The sequence below is a fragment of the Microtus pennsylvanicus genome, chromosome 6 (genome assembly GCF_037038515.1).
Source record: "Microtus pennsylvanicus isolate mMicPen1 chromosome 6, mMicPen1.hap1, whole genome shotgun sequence".
In the NCBI taxonomy this organism is placed as follows: Eukaryota; Metazoa; Chordata; class Mammalia; order Rodentia; family Cricetidae; genus Microtus; species Microtus pennsylvanicus.
In genome coordinates, this window is record NC_134584.1 from 119,579,309 (window position 1) to 119,596,150 (window position 16,842).

At 53.6% G+C, this 16,842-nt stretch overlaps 1 protein-coding gene across 5 annotated transcripts in view; it reads left to right on the forward strand.

Moving 5' to 3' along the window:
* The window catches only part of Gse1 (Gse1 coiled-coil protein), a 342,705-nt gene that overhangs the window by 238,466 nt on the left and 87,397 nt on the right, over nucleotides 1-16,842 (forward strand). Inside the window, exon 1 of one of the 5 annotated variants that reach the window (XM_075977464.1) lies at nucleotides 15,189-16,205. The exons of 3 other annotated variants lie outside the window; for them this stretch is intronic. In XM_075977464.1, coding sequence (XP_075833579.1) covers nucleotides 16,169-16,205 — 37 coding nt within the window. In that variant the 5' untranslated portion in view covers nucleotides 15,189-16,168. Of the gene's footprint in view, nucleotides 1-15,188; nucleotides 16,206-16,842 lie in introns of those variants that run through there. One more of the 5 variants, XM_075977461.1, reaches the window with a different exon arrangement.

Here is a 16,842-nt window from a genome sequence, read left to right on the forward strand (position 1 = left end):
CCCGCCACAGCAGGTTGGGAGGAGGTCCATCTTTTGTTTTTCTTTCTTTATAGCCTTCCTTTTGGGGGCCATGGTACATACACTGTAACAAGGCCCTGTCCCACAGGATCTCAGCCAGGGGGATCAGGCTAAACTAGGGGAGCTGAATCAGGCCTGCCTGTGCCTCTGACCAACCTGGTCTCCTGTGGTTGCCACGATGGAGATCCAGCAAGTTCAGAGCCAGGATTGCACCTTGTCAGAACAAGCCCTTTGGCCACCTGTTCCCTGGAGCCTCAGGGTGTCCGGGAGCAAGCCCAACCTAGGCATTTCTTCTCCTTGGCTTGGCCACAGGGTCACAGAACTGCTGGAATCTTTGTGCCAGTGAGTGGAAGGGGGAGGGGGTAAAGGTCGCCTTCTTCTCCGGCTTCCCAGAGACAAGGAGAAGAAAGCAAAACCACTGTCACCCAGGGCTTACAGAATTTACCGGCTGGGACTCTGCTGATAAGGCAGGGCGGGGTGGCTAGTGAAAGGAGAAGTGGGTGAGCCAGCTCTCTGATGGGCCCAGGCCCTGGGTCAGAGGTCATGGAGCGTTGTAGATTACTTCAGGTCTTACCCCAGGTGCATTCAGTAAGTGCCTTCTGTATTCCAGGCAGGCATTTCTTAGGGACCCGCTGTATTTCAGACTGCCATTTCTTGACCACCCGCTAGTCTAGGCCTCAGCTTTGGGCCATAATCATCCAAGATGAACACTCTAAGGGCCGCTAGGAATATAATTACAGAGGCTCTGGTAGACTAGCAGGACCACTTCTGGACTCACCAGGGCCTGGGGGGCTCTCAGCTCATTCCTTAGAGATGGGGCCAAAGTGCAGTAGGGCTACTGGCTCCTTTGAGCCCAAAGCAGCCTGTCCCTCCCCTGGGAACCCGCTGTGGGTCAGCCACCAGGTACAGTAGGACCTTCCTGTAGCATCAGGGACCTAGAAACTTCCACACTTCTATACTCAGCACAGAAGGGAAACTGAGGCACAGAAAGGCCACACGTGGCAGATTTGTGTGGTCCCAGACCCTCCCAAGGATAGTTACTGTCCATATATGGCTTTGAAGGCTATCTGGCGACATTTTAGCTGTGAGAAGGAGTGGTCTCCAAACCACCTGGGGGGCACTGGGACAGGGGTGAGATGTTAAGGAGGACTCTGGGGCTCACCAAGGATGGATCGGGTGCGGATGACTAGGGCACTGACTAAGCAAAAGGACTGTATGTCACTTAAGACTGATATTGACAGAGGAAGTCTTGGAAGGGCTCGAGGGGCAAGAGCCCCAGGAGAGTGAGAAGGGAACCAGAGACAGTGGGTGAGCCTCAAGTCTCAGGCCAGCCCAATGGAGTAGGGGGGAGAGGCCAGCCCCACTTCTTGCCCACAGCAGTCCTTATGACCATGCCCAGCATCTCATAAACATCTGGGTCCAATTCCCAGCATCCAAACCAGGTGGCTCAAGACCTGCCTGTAATTACAGCTCCAGGGGATCCAGCGCCCTCTCTGGTCTCTGCAGGCACTGCACTGGCGTGTGCATACCCACAAAAACACATGCAGAGACACAAATTTTTTCAAAAAAAATAATGAAGGAGAAAAAGAAAGCAGTAAGTGTAAAACCAGAGATTAAATGTTAAAACACAGACTGGAGTAAGGAGTGAGGGGCAGAGTTGTGGGGGGATGACTGTTTGGAATAGGTCCCAGGGATTGTTATCCTAATCCAGACCTGGGTGGAAGAAGGAGCCCTGTGGAGAGCCAGTGCAGCACTGGGGCACAAAGCAACTGGCAACGCTAGCGTAGGTGGAACGCGGGAGCCAGGCCTCAGTAGGAACACAGGCTCCTGAGACCAGGTCTCCTGGTTGTTGTTAGGTGGCCACCCTCCTGGGCTCCCAGCCTCTCTCATATGTAGCTGTACTGAGAGCAGATGACCCAGGCCCAAATGGGAAGGCGAAAGAAGGCACAGTGATCGTTCTGCTCTGTTGCAGATACACTCTGGAGCCTTCTGTGGCCACTTGGCTGGGTCATGGGCAGCGGAGGTTCTCCTGATTCTATGTGCACGAGTGCTTTGTCTGAATTGTGTGTCCGTGCTGTGCCTGGTGCCTGAGGAAGCCAGAAGAGGGCATCTGGGTCCCCTGGAACTTACAGGTGGTTGTCAGTCACTATGTGGGTGCTGGGAGTTGAACCCAGGTCCTCTGGAAGAACAGCCAGTGCTCTTAACTGCTGAGCCATCTCTCCAGCCCAGATAATAGGTTTTTTGTTATCAAAGCTTTGCCACTAGTGGGAGAGGGGAGGAAGAGGAGAGGAATAAGAAGAGGAAAAGCAGGCAAGCTTTCTTTGAGCCCTGCCGGGGGCCTGGTATCTGTCAGGTTTATTGTTCAGGACGATGTGGCAACTTGGTGGGAGTCTAGAAGCAGGGTGTACAGAAGTCACGCACGATCCCAGCAGCCTCTTGTCTCTTAGTGGAGGCTTGCCTCCTATCAGGCCCCATGCCCTTTCCTTTTTAAAACCTGACTGCAGACTGGGCACTGGTAGCGCACACCTTTAATCCCAGCCCTCAGAAGACAGAGGCAGGCAGATCTCTGAGTTCGAGGCTATCCTGGTTTCAGGACAGCCAGGACTGTTTCACAGAAAAACTCTGAATTGAAAAAAAAAAGAAAAACAAACAAACAAATAAGCTGACTGCAGCTGGGGGCCTGGCCAGGGCAAGCATCTTGGCTGAAGGTATTTTAGAGAGACCTAGGTAGATGGCTTGGTTTGGGTACCACCATCTTTTTCTTTTCCTTCCTTCCTTCCTTCCTTCCTTCCTTCCTTCCTTCCTTCCTTCCTTCCTTCTTTCTTCCTTTCTTCCTTTCTTTATTTTGGTTTTTTGAGACAGGATTTTTCTATGTAGCCCTGGCTGTCCTGGAACTCACAGATCCGCCTTCCTCTGCCTCCTGAGTGCTGGGATTCCGGTGCCAGTGAGGTCACAGTGGCAGGAGTAGGAAGAGGGGTCAGGAAGAGCACACCTGCTCTCCAGGAGGCCGTGCAGGCTCAGAGCCCCACATGGTGACTCACGGCCATCTGTAACTCCAGCCCTCAAAGCTCTACCGCACAGAGGCAGGCTATGGCCCTCCCCGCCATTCTCTGGACAGGAGGAAGACAATGCCATTTCCTTTCCTAGTGTAATGTCCCTCTTGCCCTTGGGGCCTGTGATTTCCCATCTCCCACTTGCTCCTTTCCAGCCCCCAAGTCTCCATGTCCTTTCACTGAAGTAGGTAGGGCCCCCCCAGTCCACCATCTTGGCCAGCATGACACACCACACACACCTGGTGCTTAGATCCAGGGGACTGGGCCCAGCTCCCGACTCCCCCATGAATCCACTCTCAGCCCCGCCCACTCCTGTAAGGGGCTTAATGAAGGAGTGCCTGGTTTATTTATGTACCGACCTCGCCTAATTGGCGTGTTTGTCTTTCCGCATTATTCCCAGCTGGACAGAGCAGTTTGAACAACAAATGCAAAAAAGGCTGGATTTCTGTGGCAGCATCTTGTTTTTGCAAACTTGTCTGCTGTCCCCGCTATTAGCCACGTGCGCGTTCCCCGGCTCCAGCCATATGCAGTAAGCACTTAATTGTGGGTGCAGTTAGTCGAGGCGGGCACTCTCCGCAGATTTCAGGGGTGAAGAAACCTAATTATACCTGCAATTGAGTGCTTTAGCGGGGACAAACATGCCTGTTCAGCTAATTGCAGGCACCAAAATTGCCCCCACAGAAAGAGTTCCTGGCAGAGGCTTTGAGCAAGAGGCCACGAGGCCTAATAAAGCCTGAGAGCTGAAATTATAGCGGCAGGGGGGGCTCGCTTTGGCCTGAAGGATAAGGCTTTCCGCCTCAGCCTGAGTGCTGTATTTCTCCGTGGTGCAGGCCATTTCCAGGCCTCGGCTGGTTTTTCATTATGTCTTGTCTCTGCACAGAGTGTCATAGGGGATGGATAAGCTGCAGTCTGTCAGCCACACTCCCCTCTCTGCTAACTGCCTTGGGCAACTAACGGGGCTCATCACCCTGGCCCCCCAGAGAGCTAGCTCTAGACCTGCTTTGGCTGACTGCTGTTGACTCTCAGTCCTAAATTAGGACACTTGATTTTACAGCCAGGTTGTCTGACCATGTGGCCGGTGTATTTGAGGAACTTATTATTATTATTACTACTTTTTATTTCATGTGCATTAGTGTTTTGCCTGCATGTCTGTGTGAGGGCGTCAGATCCCCTGGAACTTGAATTACAGACAGCTGTGAGCTGTCTAGGGCGCTAGGAATTGAACCTGGATCCTCTGGAAGAGCAGCCAGTGCTCTTAACCACTAAGCCATCTCTCCAGGCCCTGAGGAACATTTTAAAATTTTATTTATTTATTATTTACTTATTTGTTTATTATGTGTGACACTGGGTGTGTGTGTGTGTGTGTGTGTGTGTGTGTGTGTGTGTGTGTGTGTGTGTGTATAGGTCAGAGGACAACTTGTGTGAGCTGGAAGGTTCCTTCCTTCCACCATGTGGGGTCTGGGGACTGAATTCAGGTTGTCTTGGCTTGGATACAGCTTTCTTTACCCATGCCTGAGCCGTCTAACCAGCCGCTGTTTGAGGAGCCTTGGTATGTGTCTGTGTGTATATTTATGCTTGTATATATGAGGTCAGAGGTCAGCCTTGAGTGTCATTTGAAGAATTTTTTTCAAAATATTTTTATTTCTTACAGTTTTGTTTTTTCAAGACAGAGGGTTTCTCTGTGTAGCACTGACTGTCCTGGAACTTGCTAGTAGACCAAGCTGGTCTTGAATTTAGAGTTTAGCCTGCCTCTGCCTCCTGAGAGCTGGGATTAAAGGTGTATGCCACCACTGCCTGGCAATTTTTTTTTAATGGTTTTTCGAGACAGGATTTCTCTGTAGCTTTGGAGCCTGTCCTGGAACTTGCTCTGGCCTCGAACTCACAAAGATCCGCCTGCCTCTGCCTCCTGAGTGCTGGGATTAAAGGCATGCACCTCCACCTCCCGGCTAAGGCAATTTTTTAAAAATGATGTCTAGTTAGGCCTGGTGGTACACACCTTTAATCCCAGCACTCAGAGACAGATGTAGGTGGATCTCTGTGAGTCCCAGGACAGCCTAATCTACAGAGTGAGTTTTAGACAGCCAAAGCTACATAGTAAGAACCTGTCTCAAACAAACAAATTATGTGTGCATCTGTATGATGTAGGTATGTGCACATGAGTGCAGTACCCTCGGAAACCAGAAGAGGGCATCAGATCCCTTGGAGCTGGAGTTACACAGTTGTGAGCCACCCACCCTGGGTGCTAGGAACTGAACTCAGGTCCTCCAGAAGAGCAGTAGGAACTCTTAGCTGCTGAGCTATCCCTCCAGCCACTGAAAAAAAATTTTTTTAAACAATTCAAATCACAGGACACAGGGCCTTTTATTATTAATTTTTAAGTTACAGGCTTCATTTTCTTATTTATTTGGGTTTGTTTGAGACAGGGTCTCATTCAGGCTGGCATGGAACTCACTGTGTAACCAAACATAATCTCCAACTTGCAGTGATCCTCTGTCCAGCCTCCCAAGCCCTGGGACTACAGGTGTACACCCCCAACGCCATGCTTCTTCTTCTTCTTCTTTTTCTATTTTCTCCCAACAGGGTCTAACATAGGCTATCCTTGAACTTAGTAGCTGAGGATGACCTTGAGCTCCTGATTACCCCCCCCCCAACTCCCAAGTCCTGGCATTACAGGTATGCACCCCTGCAACCTGTTTGTGTAGTAGGGAATGGAACTCAGGGCTTCAGGAATGCCAGGCCAGCACTCTGTTGACTGGGCTAGCTCACCGGCCTTTCTCACCTGCTACGCTGTTGTTGAGGCAGGGTCTTCCTATGCAGTCCAGGGTTCAGGGTCTGCTCAGTAACTCCCCCACCGGCTGACTTCTGCTTCTGCTTTCTAACACTTCTGAGTGAATAGGGCTGGGCCAGAGTGCAGGAAGTGGGAGAGCCACCCTCTCGGGTCTACAGGCAAAGGAGAAGCAAGCAGCACAGGGCAGCCTTTTCTTTAGAAGCCGGGTCTGGTTCTTAAATGCCAAGATAAGCAGATGGCATGTCTGTGTGTCTGAAGCCTGGACGTGCCAAGCTGGAAAGCCCTCTGATCATTTGGTTGAAGTGACCTACAGAAGATACAGAAAGCACAAGAAGGCCAGAGCCACAGTCTCTGGGGTGGGGCAAGAAGGCTGCTGGAGCCTGGCTTCCTCCCCTCAGCCCATCTGCTCCTTGGCATCCAGCTGTGTCCTACACCTGGTGGGGAACAGAGGCGATTCTGGGATAGTTCACCCAGGAGCCCTGGATATGGACTTGGGACAAGTGTCCAGGCCAGAATCGGAGCCTGGCTGGCTTTGCCTCTTTATCTAGTGAGACTGAGTCTCATGGTCCAATGTCTGGCCTGGATAGTGCTTTTTCTGGTGGCTGGGCACACAGGAGCTGGCCTCCTGTGAAGTTTCCCACCAGAAACCACCAATTTTATCCAAATGGGAAGAATCGGTTGCATTGGAGGACTGAGCCCCCAGTTTGGTACCTCCAGGAGTAGAGGAGGCCAAGTGCTCTCTGAGGTCGGTAACCGGAGGTGAACCAGGCCTTAAGTGATTCCAGTTCCTATCTGGGACTTAAGGAAGTGATTCTCAACCTGCAGCTGTGTTCTCCAAGGTGGTCCTGTCAGTGGACACATTGACTGTCACAACTGAGGCTGTCATTTAACACCTGAGAGCCCTACAGTGCCCGAGGCAGAATGCAAGGGCTGTCCCAGGAGACATCCCAGGCTAGGAAAGTGTCCAGGACCCTTGTATTCGTTCAGGCCACAGGAGGGCCAGCCCAGGATAGACAGGCCCTGTGGCCACTGACAAGCTAGAGAATTGACAAGGTGACTCATTGGCTTTGGTTTTGAGGTGTGGCGGGGCTGTGTGCCTGACTTTCTTTTCCTGCCCTGCATTATGAGAAGCGGGGCCTAGTAGGAGCCAGCCTGTAGGAACCATGTCTTGGAGACCAGAGAACTGTGTGGTATGCATCACTGCTGGCTTGTGTGAGTGACAGGCCTTTCCCATTGAACAGCCACAGACTGGTGATAGAGAGGCCCTCAAGTGAGAAGAAAACCTAGTAGGTTGACCTAGGGTAGGAGGCAGAGCGAAAGGACAAAAAGCCAGGACAGAGGAGGCTGTCTCCCTGTGCCCTCTGCAGGTTACCTGTTGGGGCTCCAACAGCTCCTTTCTAGGCTATGTTGAAGCACAACATTATCTGACCAGAGCTGTGAGGTCTCGATGTGGCCAGGAAGTCCAAGATGTGAGACAGCAGAGGGCCACTTCCAAAGATAAGCCCTGTGGCTGGCCAGTCCCAATGGAGCACCATGGGGATTGGGCCCTTTGCCCAGACTTTTGGCGACTTCCTGAAGCCCAGGCCTTAGATGGGAAGTTAGACTCAGCTCCACAGGGTGGTGGAGGGAAGCAGTGGATCCCTTCCCCCTTCCTCACACATGTTGCTTCTCCTTTTGTGGATTTTCTTTTTAATTGGTTCAGTGATTCGAGTATTCATTCATTGATTGTATAGTACTAGGGACTGAATCCAGGGCTTTGTACAAACTAAACAAATGCTAACCACTGAGCTGTGTCCTCAGCCCTCTTTTTACTTTTTTTTTGTTATTTGTTTTTGTTTGTTTTGTTTTGTTTTGAGACAGGGTTTCTCTGTAGTTTTGGAGCTTGTAGACTAGACTGGCCTTGAACTCACAGAGATCCACCTGTATCTGTCTCCACCTCCCTGGTGCTGGGATTAAAGGCATGCACCACCACTTCCCGGCCTTCTTTTTACTTTTTATTGTGAGACAGAACTTCACTAAGTTTCCTCAGCTCACTCTGAAGCCCAATCCAATCTGCTTCACCCTCCCAAGTGGTAGGATTAAAGGGCCTGAGGCACCAAGAAGTCCAGCTTGGATAGTGCTACATTTAAATGGGGTTCGATGGCTAGAGAATTGGCTCAGAGGTTAAGAGCACTTTCAGCTCTTGCGTAAGTCCGAGGTCAAGTTTCCAGCACCCATATAGTGCCTCACAACTGCCTGTAATTCTAGTTCAGGGGATTCAGTGCCCTCTTCTGGCCACTAAGGGCATTGCATACACCTGTTGCACATACATGCAAACATTCATACATAAACAAAAAAGTGAAACATATATGGCTGTTTGTTTGTTTGTTTGTTTGTTTTTGAGACAGAATGGCTCTGGCTGGCCTGGAATTCTCTCTGTAGACCAGACTGACCTCAAACTCAGAGATCCACCTGCCTCTGTTTCTTGAGTGTTGGAATTAAAGGCATGTGCCACCACTATCTGGCAATAACTGTTTTCTGCTGGTTTGTTTGTTTTTACAGAGGATTTAAAAAGGGTTTGGAGCTGTGGGTGTGGCTCAGTTGTTAGAGTGTTTACCTGTCCTGCACAAAGGCTGGGTACCATCTCTATCACTTCATAAACCAAGCAAGGTAGTATACAGCTGTCATCCTATCCTGAGAGGCTCTGTCTCAAAAAAAGAAAAAAAAAAAAAGAAAGGCAGGCAAACCTCTCTGAGTTAAAGACCATCTAGGACTGACTACATAGTATAACAACAAATAAAAACAAGACAAGGGGCTGGAAAGATGGCTCAGTGGTTAATAGCACAGGCTGCTCCTCTAGAGGACCTGAGTTCAATTCCCAACACACCCACACGGCAGCTCACTCCTGTCTGTAACTCCAGCTCCAGGAGTTCCAACGCCTTCACACAAATACACGTGCAGGCAAAACACCAGTGTGTGCATGCAATAAAAAATAAATGATTTTTTAAAAAGACAACAACAAAGAAAAGATTTTTATCTAGATGTGGTGGCTGTCCTGGAGGTCTTACCAGAAGGATTCAAGGTTGGCCCAAAATACAAGGCAAAATCTTCACTCAAGAAGTTTTGGGGGAAAATCTTGTTGCTGGTTCCAAGATCAAAGAGGAAGTCAAGGCCGAAACAGAGCCAACTAACAAGAAGAGTCCAGGGGCCTGACCTCGCACTGCAAAAATGAAACAGTTCAGTCAATAAAAATCCAATAGGGCTGGCAAGCTGACTCAGCAGGCAGAGTGCTCGCTGCTAGTTCTGATGTCCTGAGTTAGATCCCCAGGACCCACACTGTAGAAGGAGAGAACCAACCCTGGCAAACTGCCCTCTGACCTCCACACACATGCCATGGCATGCACATACACACAGAGATAAACCTTAAACCTCAAATGCGCTTCTGGGAGAGGAAGAGGCCCTACCTGGCTGGCTGTCACTCTGTGTAGGGTCTAATCTGTGGATTTCCTTTTCTGGACTTTGTGACTTAGGGCCATTTGACTTCTCTGGCCTTAGCATCTCGTGGGAGGAATGGGGAGAATGAAGACAGACAGGTTTACTCTTCTGGCAGTGATGAGTCTGTCTTCTTAGAGCTGAAGTATGTGACCCGGAGCTGGGAAAGCTGGGCTGTGCCGGAGACACTGTCAGAGTCATCCTGAAGGCCTCACTTGGGGGGGACACTTGTTACCTGACAGTAAGCATGTGTCTGTGTGATGGACAGCTGAGAAGGGGTGGGGCAGGGGCCTTTGCTATGGGCACTGTGGAAGAGCTGATGGGGGTGCTGCTATCTTCAGTACTGGGTTGAAACCCATGCACCCCCAGAAAGAGCAAGCACAGGCTCACGTGGGACATCTCTCCTAGCCAGGCCTGACATGGCAAGCCAGGCTTTCCATCTCCTTCTCTTGCCTTGAACTAGGTCCCACAATTTGGGGAGGTTGGAAGGAAAGGTCACTGGTGTCCTGGACCTAACGGAGCCTCCAGGAACCAGAGCCTGTGCTCCTGGGTGGAGCCTCAGGAAGGCAATCTGTCTCTGAGGCAGGTGGCCACGCTGATGGCCTTGGGCCATGCCTGTTCCCAAAACCCACTAGACATGTGTGTCACCATTTGAAACCAGGAGGGTAGCCATGACGCTTAGAAAGCCTCAGGTCCCATGGGGTTGTTGGTTTCTGGCGGCCAGGCTGCTGTAGGATTCCTGACACTCCCCGCCCAGGACCTGATACAAGCCAGCTGACCTGAGCCTCTCTGGGGGCAGGCTAACAGGAGCAGATTACTGTTACAGAGGGGACCAGAGAGATGAAGCCCCTGGAGCTATGGTAATGAATCACCACAAACCGAGTGACCTCTGTGAAGCCAGAGACTTTCTGACTGTCCAGTGGCTGAAGTCAGGTCAGAGTCACTGGCTCTGCTCCCTCTGGAGGCTGCAGGAGGCGCTTCAACTTCTCCAGTGCCTGGGGCTGCAGCTTTCAATAGCTGTGGCTCCATCGCTCCTGCTTCTGTCTCTGGCCTCACATGGCTTCTCTCCTGATTCACTCTACTTATACTCTCCTCTTTTTGGTGTTCGGTGATTGTGTGTGTGTGTCGAGGTGTGTGTTTGTGTGTCACGGTGTGTGTGTGTTGTATGTTTGGTAAAAGTCTCAGTATGTAGCCCTGGAAGAGTCTATGGTTCGGACCAGGCTAGTCTCAATCTCCAGTGATCTTCCTGCCTCTGCCTCCAGTGTTGGGATGGTCCAAGCCCAGCTCCTCCCCTTTCCAAGTCTTGCCAGTTTCTGTAGTCAGCTGGGTGTTCCTTTCTTCTTTCTGCTTTAGTTTCCAACATGGTAGATTACAGGTGTTTCACCTCACCTGGCCCTCTCCATGGGTCACCCCAGTACTCAGGAAGGATCCTAAACTTCATCAAACCTGCTCGGACTTCTTTGGAAGCAGGTCACAGGCCCGGGTACCTGGCCAGGTCTTTGGCAGGCCACCATTTAACCCACTGCACAGGGCAGGACCAGGCTTGGACCCCAGAATTTTTGTGAGACCCCCAAGATGGGCAACACCTGGTCAGGGGAGAAGGTGTGAAAACAGACACCTCTCACAAAGAAGGAAACAATCCCAAACACACAGCTGTCACAGCCAGCTGTGAGCACAGACCTTTCTCTCACAATCTTGGACTTACTTATCTCAAGGGCTTGCTGTCACCTGAGGACCAGAGCCTGAGGGAGAAACCGGTGTCACCAGTCCCTCTGTGCCCTTGGGCAGCTGACCTCACACCGCTGGTGCTTAGCATTAAGCATTGCAAAGTCACAAGACGATGTGTGTGTCTGGTGGGGGTGGGCAAGTCCCCCAAATTCTGACAAAGCCACTGAAGAGCAGGGGGGACAGAGCTGAACCTACTGAGACCCGTCTTTCACTGCTGGTGGTGTCTCCATTGTTCCATAGCCTGGGGAGTCATCACAGCTGTCTGTGGAGTCCCCGAGCAGGCCAGGTGCTGGAAGCACCCACATCCGGTCTTCTCCTGGCATGTGTGAGTGATCCACCCCAACTTTCAGATGAGGAGACAGGGCACACAGGGTTTAGACACAGGCCTCCGAGGCTCAGACCCTAGTTCTAGCCATCTACCAGCTCTGAGTCGTTGAAGATGGCCCAAAGGATTCGCTGGGTCACCTATGAAGAGCAGTCGGAGCAGCGCCTGGCCCAGTCTGAGCTCCTAGGAAGTGCCTGCTGCCTCATCGCCATGCTAAGGGGGACAGGTGGGCATCTGGAGGATCCAGCATGTCCTAGGAACCATGCAGCCTTGGTACTCCAGGCTCCGCTCTTTCCTAGAGTCTATGGCATGAGGGCTCCTTCTGTGCACCTCCTCAGGGAGGCAAGCTGGCCTCCTGGCCTGGGGGGCATGGCACATGATGGGAGATGGGCACAGCTGGCAGGGAGCTGCCTGCCTTAGCATGTGGGAGGGTCTATTTTTACTGTGTTTCAGCTGACTGGGACTGGCTGGGCTGTATCTGAGCCCTTGCAAGAGTAGCCCTGCTAGAGTGTGGGGCCCCTCTGTGTTGAAGGGGCAGCTAGCGTGGGTGCTGCACCTTCAGAATGGGGACCTCCTGGTTTCATGCATCTCCTCAGGGTGGCCTGGACCCCTACCTTCTTTCCTATTGACAAATGGGGGGTGATGTCGTCAGCACCTCTCTTCCTGATCTTGGGTGGCTTTCAGGGTGGTGTCTCTCTGGAGCTAAGAGGAAGAATGGCCTGTGGTGTCCCTGCCTCTCAAAAGGTCCAGAGGAAGGATGGTTTCTGGGTGGTCCAGCCTCCCCATTGCTGCCTCTTCTTCATCAACCCCTCCACACATTAAAAAGAGAGGGGATACTGGCTCAGCAGACTCTGGGAGAAGAAGGGACAGAGATAGTCAAGGACCACCTTTCCTTGCACAGAAACCTTCTGGGGTAAAACCCAGGGAGGCAATAGCCTTATCCAGACACCCACAGCTGGTGATGGTGTGCCCACATGGTTTGTGGTGGGAGCACTGGGCTCGTGTCCCATCTGAAGGAGGCCACAGACATGCCTGATGGAGGGCTGGCTCCCCCTGGGATATGAATGGCTGTAGTGATGGGGTCCACCCACCACAGCAAAGCCTCAGGGGCCAGTGGGAAAGAGAAAGTGCAGCCAGCTACCCTGTTCAGCCACATTAGTCAAACAACCCAACCATTCAAAGACAGCCAGCACTGAGCTGGCTGCTAGGGACGGGAGGGGGCTTTGTATTCCTGGCTGTTTGGGCACCAGGTTTTGGGGGGGGCTGTGGGATGACCACTCTCCCCCAGCAGAGTGCATAGTGTTCCACCCTCCAGAAGTTCCTATCACTAACCTACTTTGAGCTTCCAGGCTCGGGCAAAGGAGCCAGGCTATCAGTAACAGCACACAGCTAGCCTCCTTCCCCAGGGTGCGGCTCTAAGCAATTAGGGCTTGGCCCGCACGGTCTCTATAATTGGATGCAGGCATTGGAATTCTTATTAGGAGAGAGGTTTGTCTTTGAGGAGGCACAGTGATACAGGGATGTTAGGTGCAGCTGGCCCACCACAGTGGGGCTCCTCTGTGCCTGTTCTTCCACCGCCCGGCACTCTCCCAGGCCTCCCCTGCCCCCTATGGGTCCCCACTGGCCCTAGGAGCTGGCACATAAGCCGGGCAGTTTGGACTCCAGTCTGGACAGCTCTTTCTCCACAGGTGGCTCCAAGAAGGATGGCTCCTTTCAGAATGACTTCCTCTACTTTTAGCAGGGAAAGGAGGGGGGTGCCCAGCCTATTGGGGGAGCATCCTCCCTCTGTACCCTGCCTGTGATTGGCCCATAATTACAGGTTTATTGCCTGTATAGCTATTGTGTAATGACATGTTTGCAAATTAATTTTTATGGCTCCTGCCATTAGCATATACAGTGGAGGAAGGTTTCGTATTAATTACTACTGTTGTTCCCGTAATCCCGGAGAATTAAAAACCAATAAAAGAGTGACAACACAAACTGATAGTTTAGGGTCTTTTAAAAATAGTCTTTATTTTTCCCCCTAAGTACTTTTGAGAGGTCAGGGCGGGGTGTATGTGTGTAGAGGGCATCTGGTCCCTCTTCTACCATCCGGAGCTCCCTGAATCGTGCAGGCAGGTGATGGAGGTGATGGCCCTAGACACTCCAGCCCCGCCTGTGTGTCCTCTCCTTACAGGCAGCCCCCCCCCCCCCGCCCCCGAAAACAAAGGGCTGCAGCCTAGGGCCCGGCTTGACCTCTGGGGTCACGTGGGGCAGAGCGGTCAGAGGCCCACTGCAGCGCCCTCCTCGGGGCCGCAGAGGTCGTGCAGCCAGAGTCAGAAGGCACACTGGGTCCCCACCTCCCTCAAAGTGCCCTCTAGAGATCTCCTCTGGTGTCCGGTGTTCTGGAAGTTCGGCTGTCATCTGAAGCCACCGAGTTTATTAGGATCTTGGGGACACTGGTTGGAGACCCGTGATGGGTGCCGAGATCAGAGAGCGGTGCCGAGATCAGAGAGCCGTGGCAGAAACCCCCGCCTGGCACGACCATGCGCCTGCTGTGCGTACCTGCCGGCTGGGACTTGAGGATCTGGGGTCAAAAGGTGACCTTTAGTGTCACCGAGTTAGGATCCCAGTCAGTTGCGCCGCTGCGGTGGGGGAGAGCTTCAGTAAAAGGACTTGAAAAACAAATGGTCGCATCTTGATACTTGCTTTGCCGCGTGCGTTTAGTAGAAGGGGCTGGTGTGTGGGTAAATGGATGCTGTCTCTTTAAAATCGCTGGGCTGGACAATGAGCGCACAGGATGTGGTTTGGCGGCAGGGTTTTTTCCCCTTCGATTTGGGGAATTATCACTTGGGGCCTTCTTGAGCTGGTGTGAACGCACGGCGGCTGGGGAGGGGAGATACAGGCGCCACACTCACGCTCAGTGCAGTCGGTCGTTTGCTTAAACCAAATTAGCCGGGCTCTCGTTACTATGGTGCAGCCGGGGCTTGCAGAGTCCCAGTAATAGCATTTATTAGGTCTGTTTGCCTGGAAGCATGCCTTCCCGGATCTGATAATGCCCGGGTGCAGGAGAGTGTGGGAGATGGTATCAAGCATTTGATTACACTTGCAACAGGGATTTTTTAAGGGGTAGGGCGTGGGGGGGGGCGGGAGGAAAGGAAAGAGAGGCCAACCGCCGTCCCTAGCTCTCCCGGGCGCGGTCTCCACAGCCCCCAGCGGGCTGCACAAAGGGCGGCCCCGGCCTCCCCGGGGCACGGTCGTGTGTGTGTGTGGGGGGGGGTCGTGCTCCCGGCTCCCGCAGCTGTCAGACGTAGGTGGGGAGGAGCGAGGGCGGGCCGGCGGCCAGAGCGCGGAGTTGGGCAGCCAGAGGGGGGCCCCGCGGCGCCCGCAGCCGCCCACTGTTTGCAAACGGCCCGCTCCCGGACAGAGGGGAGAATCGTGCAATCCGAAGCGGGAGCATCCGCTGCTGGCCCTCGGCGGCGGGTCTGGTCTGTAAGGCTCTGCGGCCGCGCACAGGCAGGTCGCAAGTGGGACTCTTCGTCACCGCGGCGCGCAGCCGGGAGCTCCGGGAGGACGCAGCGCAGACGGAAGGAGCCGCCCGCCGCTGCGCCCCTTCCCTTTCGCTTTCATTAGGAGAGACAAATCTGCTGTCAGGCAGCCAGCTTTCCAATTTACCGATAATGATTCTTGCATGAAAATTGATCGAGGGGCTCTCCACCGCCGCGCGCTCTTGCCTCCCGCTCTCCTGCTCCTGCCGGCTGCGCCCCCGCGAGTTCCTCCTCCTCCTCTCCCTCCTCCCCACCCCCTCCGTCTGAGTCAGTGGTGGGACGCCGGGCGGGGAGATAACCAAAAAGGGGGGGTGCTGGTGGCGAGGGGGGAGGGGAGCCTGCCCTCGCTAGCGTCCCTAGCCCAAGACTTGTTTGTCGCCGCCGCCTCTCCTATTGACTAGGCGAAATCTGCCCCTCGGTACTTCTAGGCTGTTTGGGTATTAATTTTCTCCACCCCCAGCACCCCTGCCGAGCGCCCCCCTCCTCCTCTCTGCACCCCGCCCCTCCTCACCCAGTAGCTAAGGGGAAACGAAAACAAAGCCGATTTCTCCTTGGCAACCAGATGCCCCCTCCCGCCGCCCCCCTTCCTTTTCCCTTCTGGTTCTGAACGTGAAACCCTGTTGGAAACAGGTCTCTTGACCCTCGCCCTTGACATTCAAATGGCTGAATGGAGGCGAGATTGCTGTTCGCACGTCTTAGGGGGTGCTTTTTTTCTCTCCCTTTTCCTCTCTCTCTCTCCTGTCTCTTTTTCTTTCCAATGAGTAATCCCTGAAGACCTTAACCCCCCAATTTCATCACCCTCACCGCCCCCCCTTTTATTTTTCTCTCTCCTCTTCTGCTCTCCCGCCCTCTTCCCTCCACCAGCTCCCCCTCCTTTTTTTTTTTTAATTTGCATCTCAAGTCCAAAAGGCAGAAAATACACACGCGGCGAAGACGCCGGTCCGCTGTGGAGGCTCCGGCCCTTCCTTGGTCAATTACCTCACTGTGGATCTGCTTCGGCCGAGGTGGCCGAACCTGCCCGGGCGCTGGACTGAGAGACAGCCTTTGATCTTCTTGGAGAGGGGAAAGGAAAGAACACACAAACTGGTTTCTACCCCCAGCGCTCGGGGTATTGCACCTTTGCCTTTATTTTATTGTTTTGGACATTTTTGAGTGCCGTGGCTTGGACGCTGGTTTTGTTTCATTGCTGGGCTTGAATTTTTTTTCCTCATTTCCTTCTTCGTCCCTCTCTGGCCACTATGGAATTCTAACCTGAGCCATGTTTGGACTGAAGCCGCCTCTCTATTACTTACCAGGTAAGCGAGTGGTGCGCCGGGTCCTCGGGTCTCCAGGCCTGGGCGCGTAGGGGCGCACAGGGGCGCGCGGCTCGGCTGCCCGCTCGGTGCGCGCTGCCGCGTGGGGCGCCCGGCCCGGTGCGCGTCTCGCTCCTTTTGTCTGCGCGGAGCCGGCGGCGCTGAGCCCAGGGCGCGATCGCGCGGGTGTGAAGTTACTTTCCCGCGGGCGGCGACCTGGGAGGCCCCCCTGACCCTGCCGCCCCCTCCCGATTCCCTGGAAGGTTTTGTTGTGCCAGGCCGGGAGGGGCCGCGGCCGCAGCGCGCGCGGCTTCCTGTTTCCTGAGCCTCGGTGCGCGCTGACAGCCGCTGCCCTGCAACTTTCAGTTTCGGGGGCCACCGCGGGAGAGCTGGGGAGCCCCTCCACCCTTAAGATACTTGCACGCGGGCGCGAGGGAAGCAGGAGAGCCCAGGGCGAGCAGGCGGGCGTGGGAACCCGGCCCTCCGGGTGTCTTCCCCCTCGGGTACCCCCGGGTCCGACTCCACGTGACCGCAGGTCGGGAGGGCTGGGCTGCGTGTGGCCGCTTGTTCTAAGAACGAGCTGGATTTTTATTTCTTCTTTCCCTGAGCCCTGGCACACTGTTTCTGTTGAAGTTAGGGC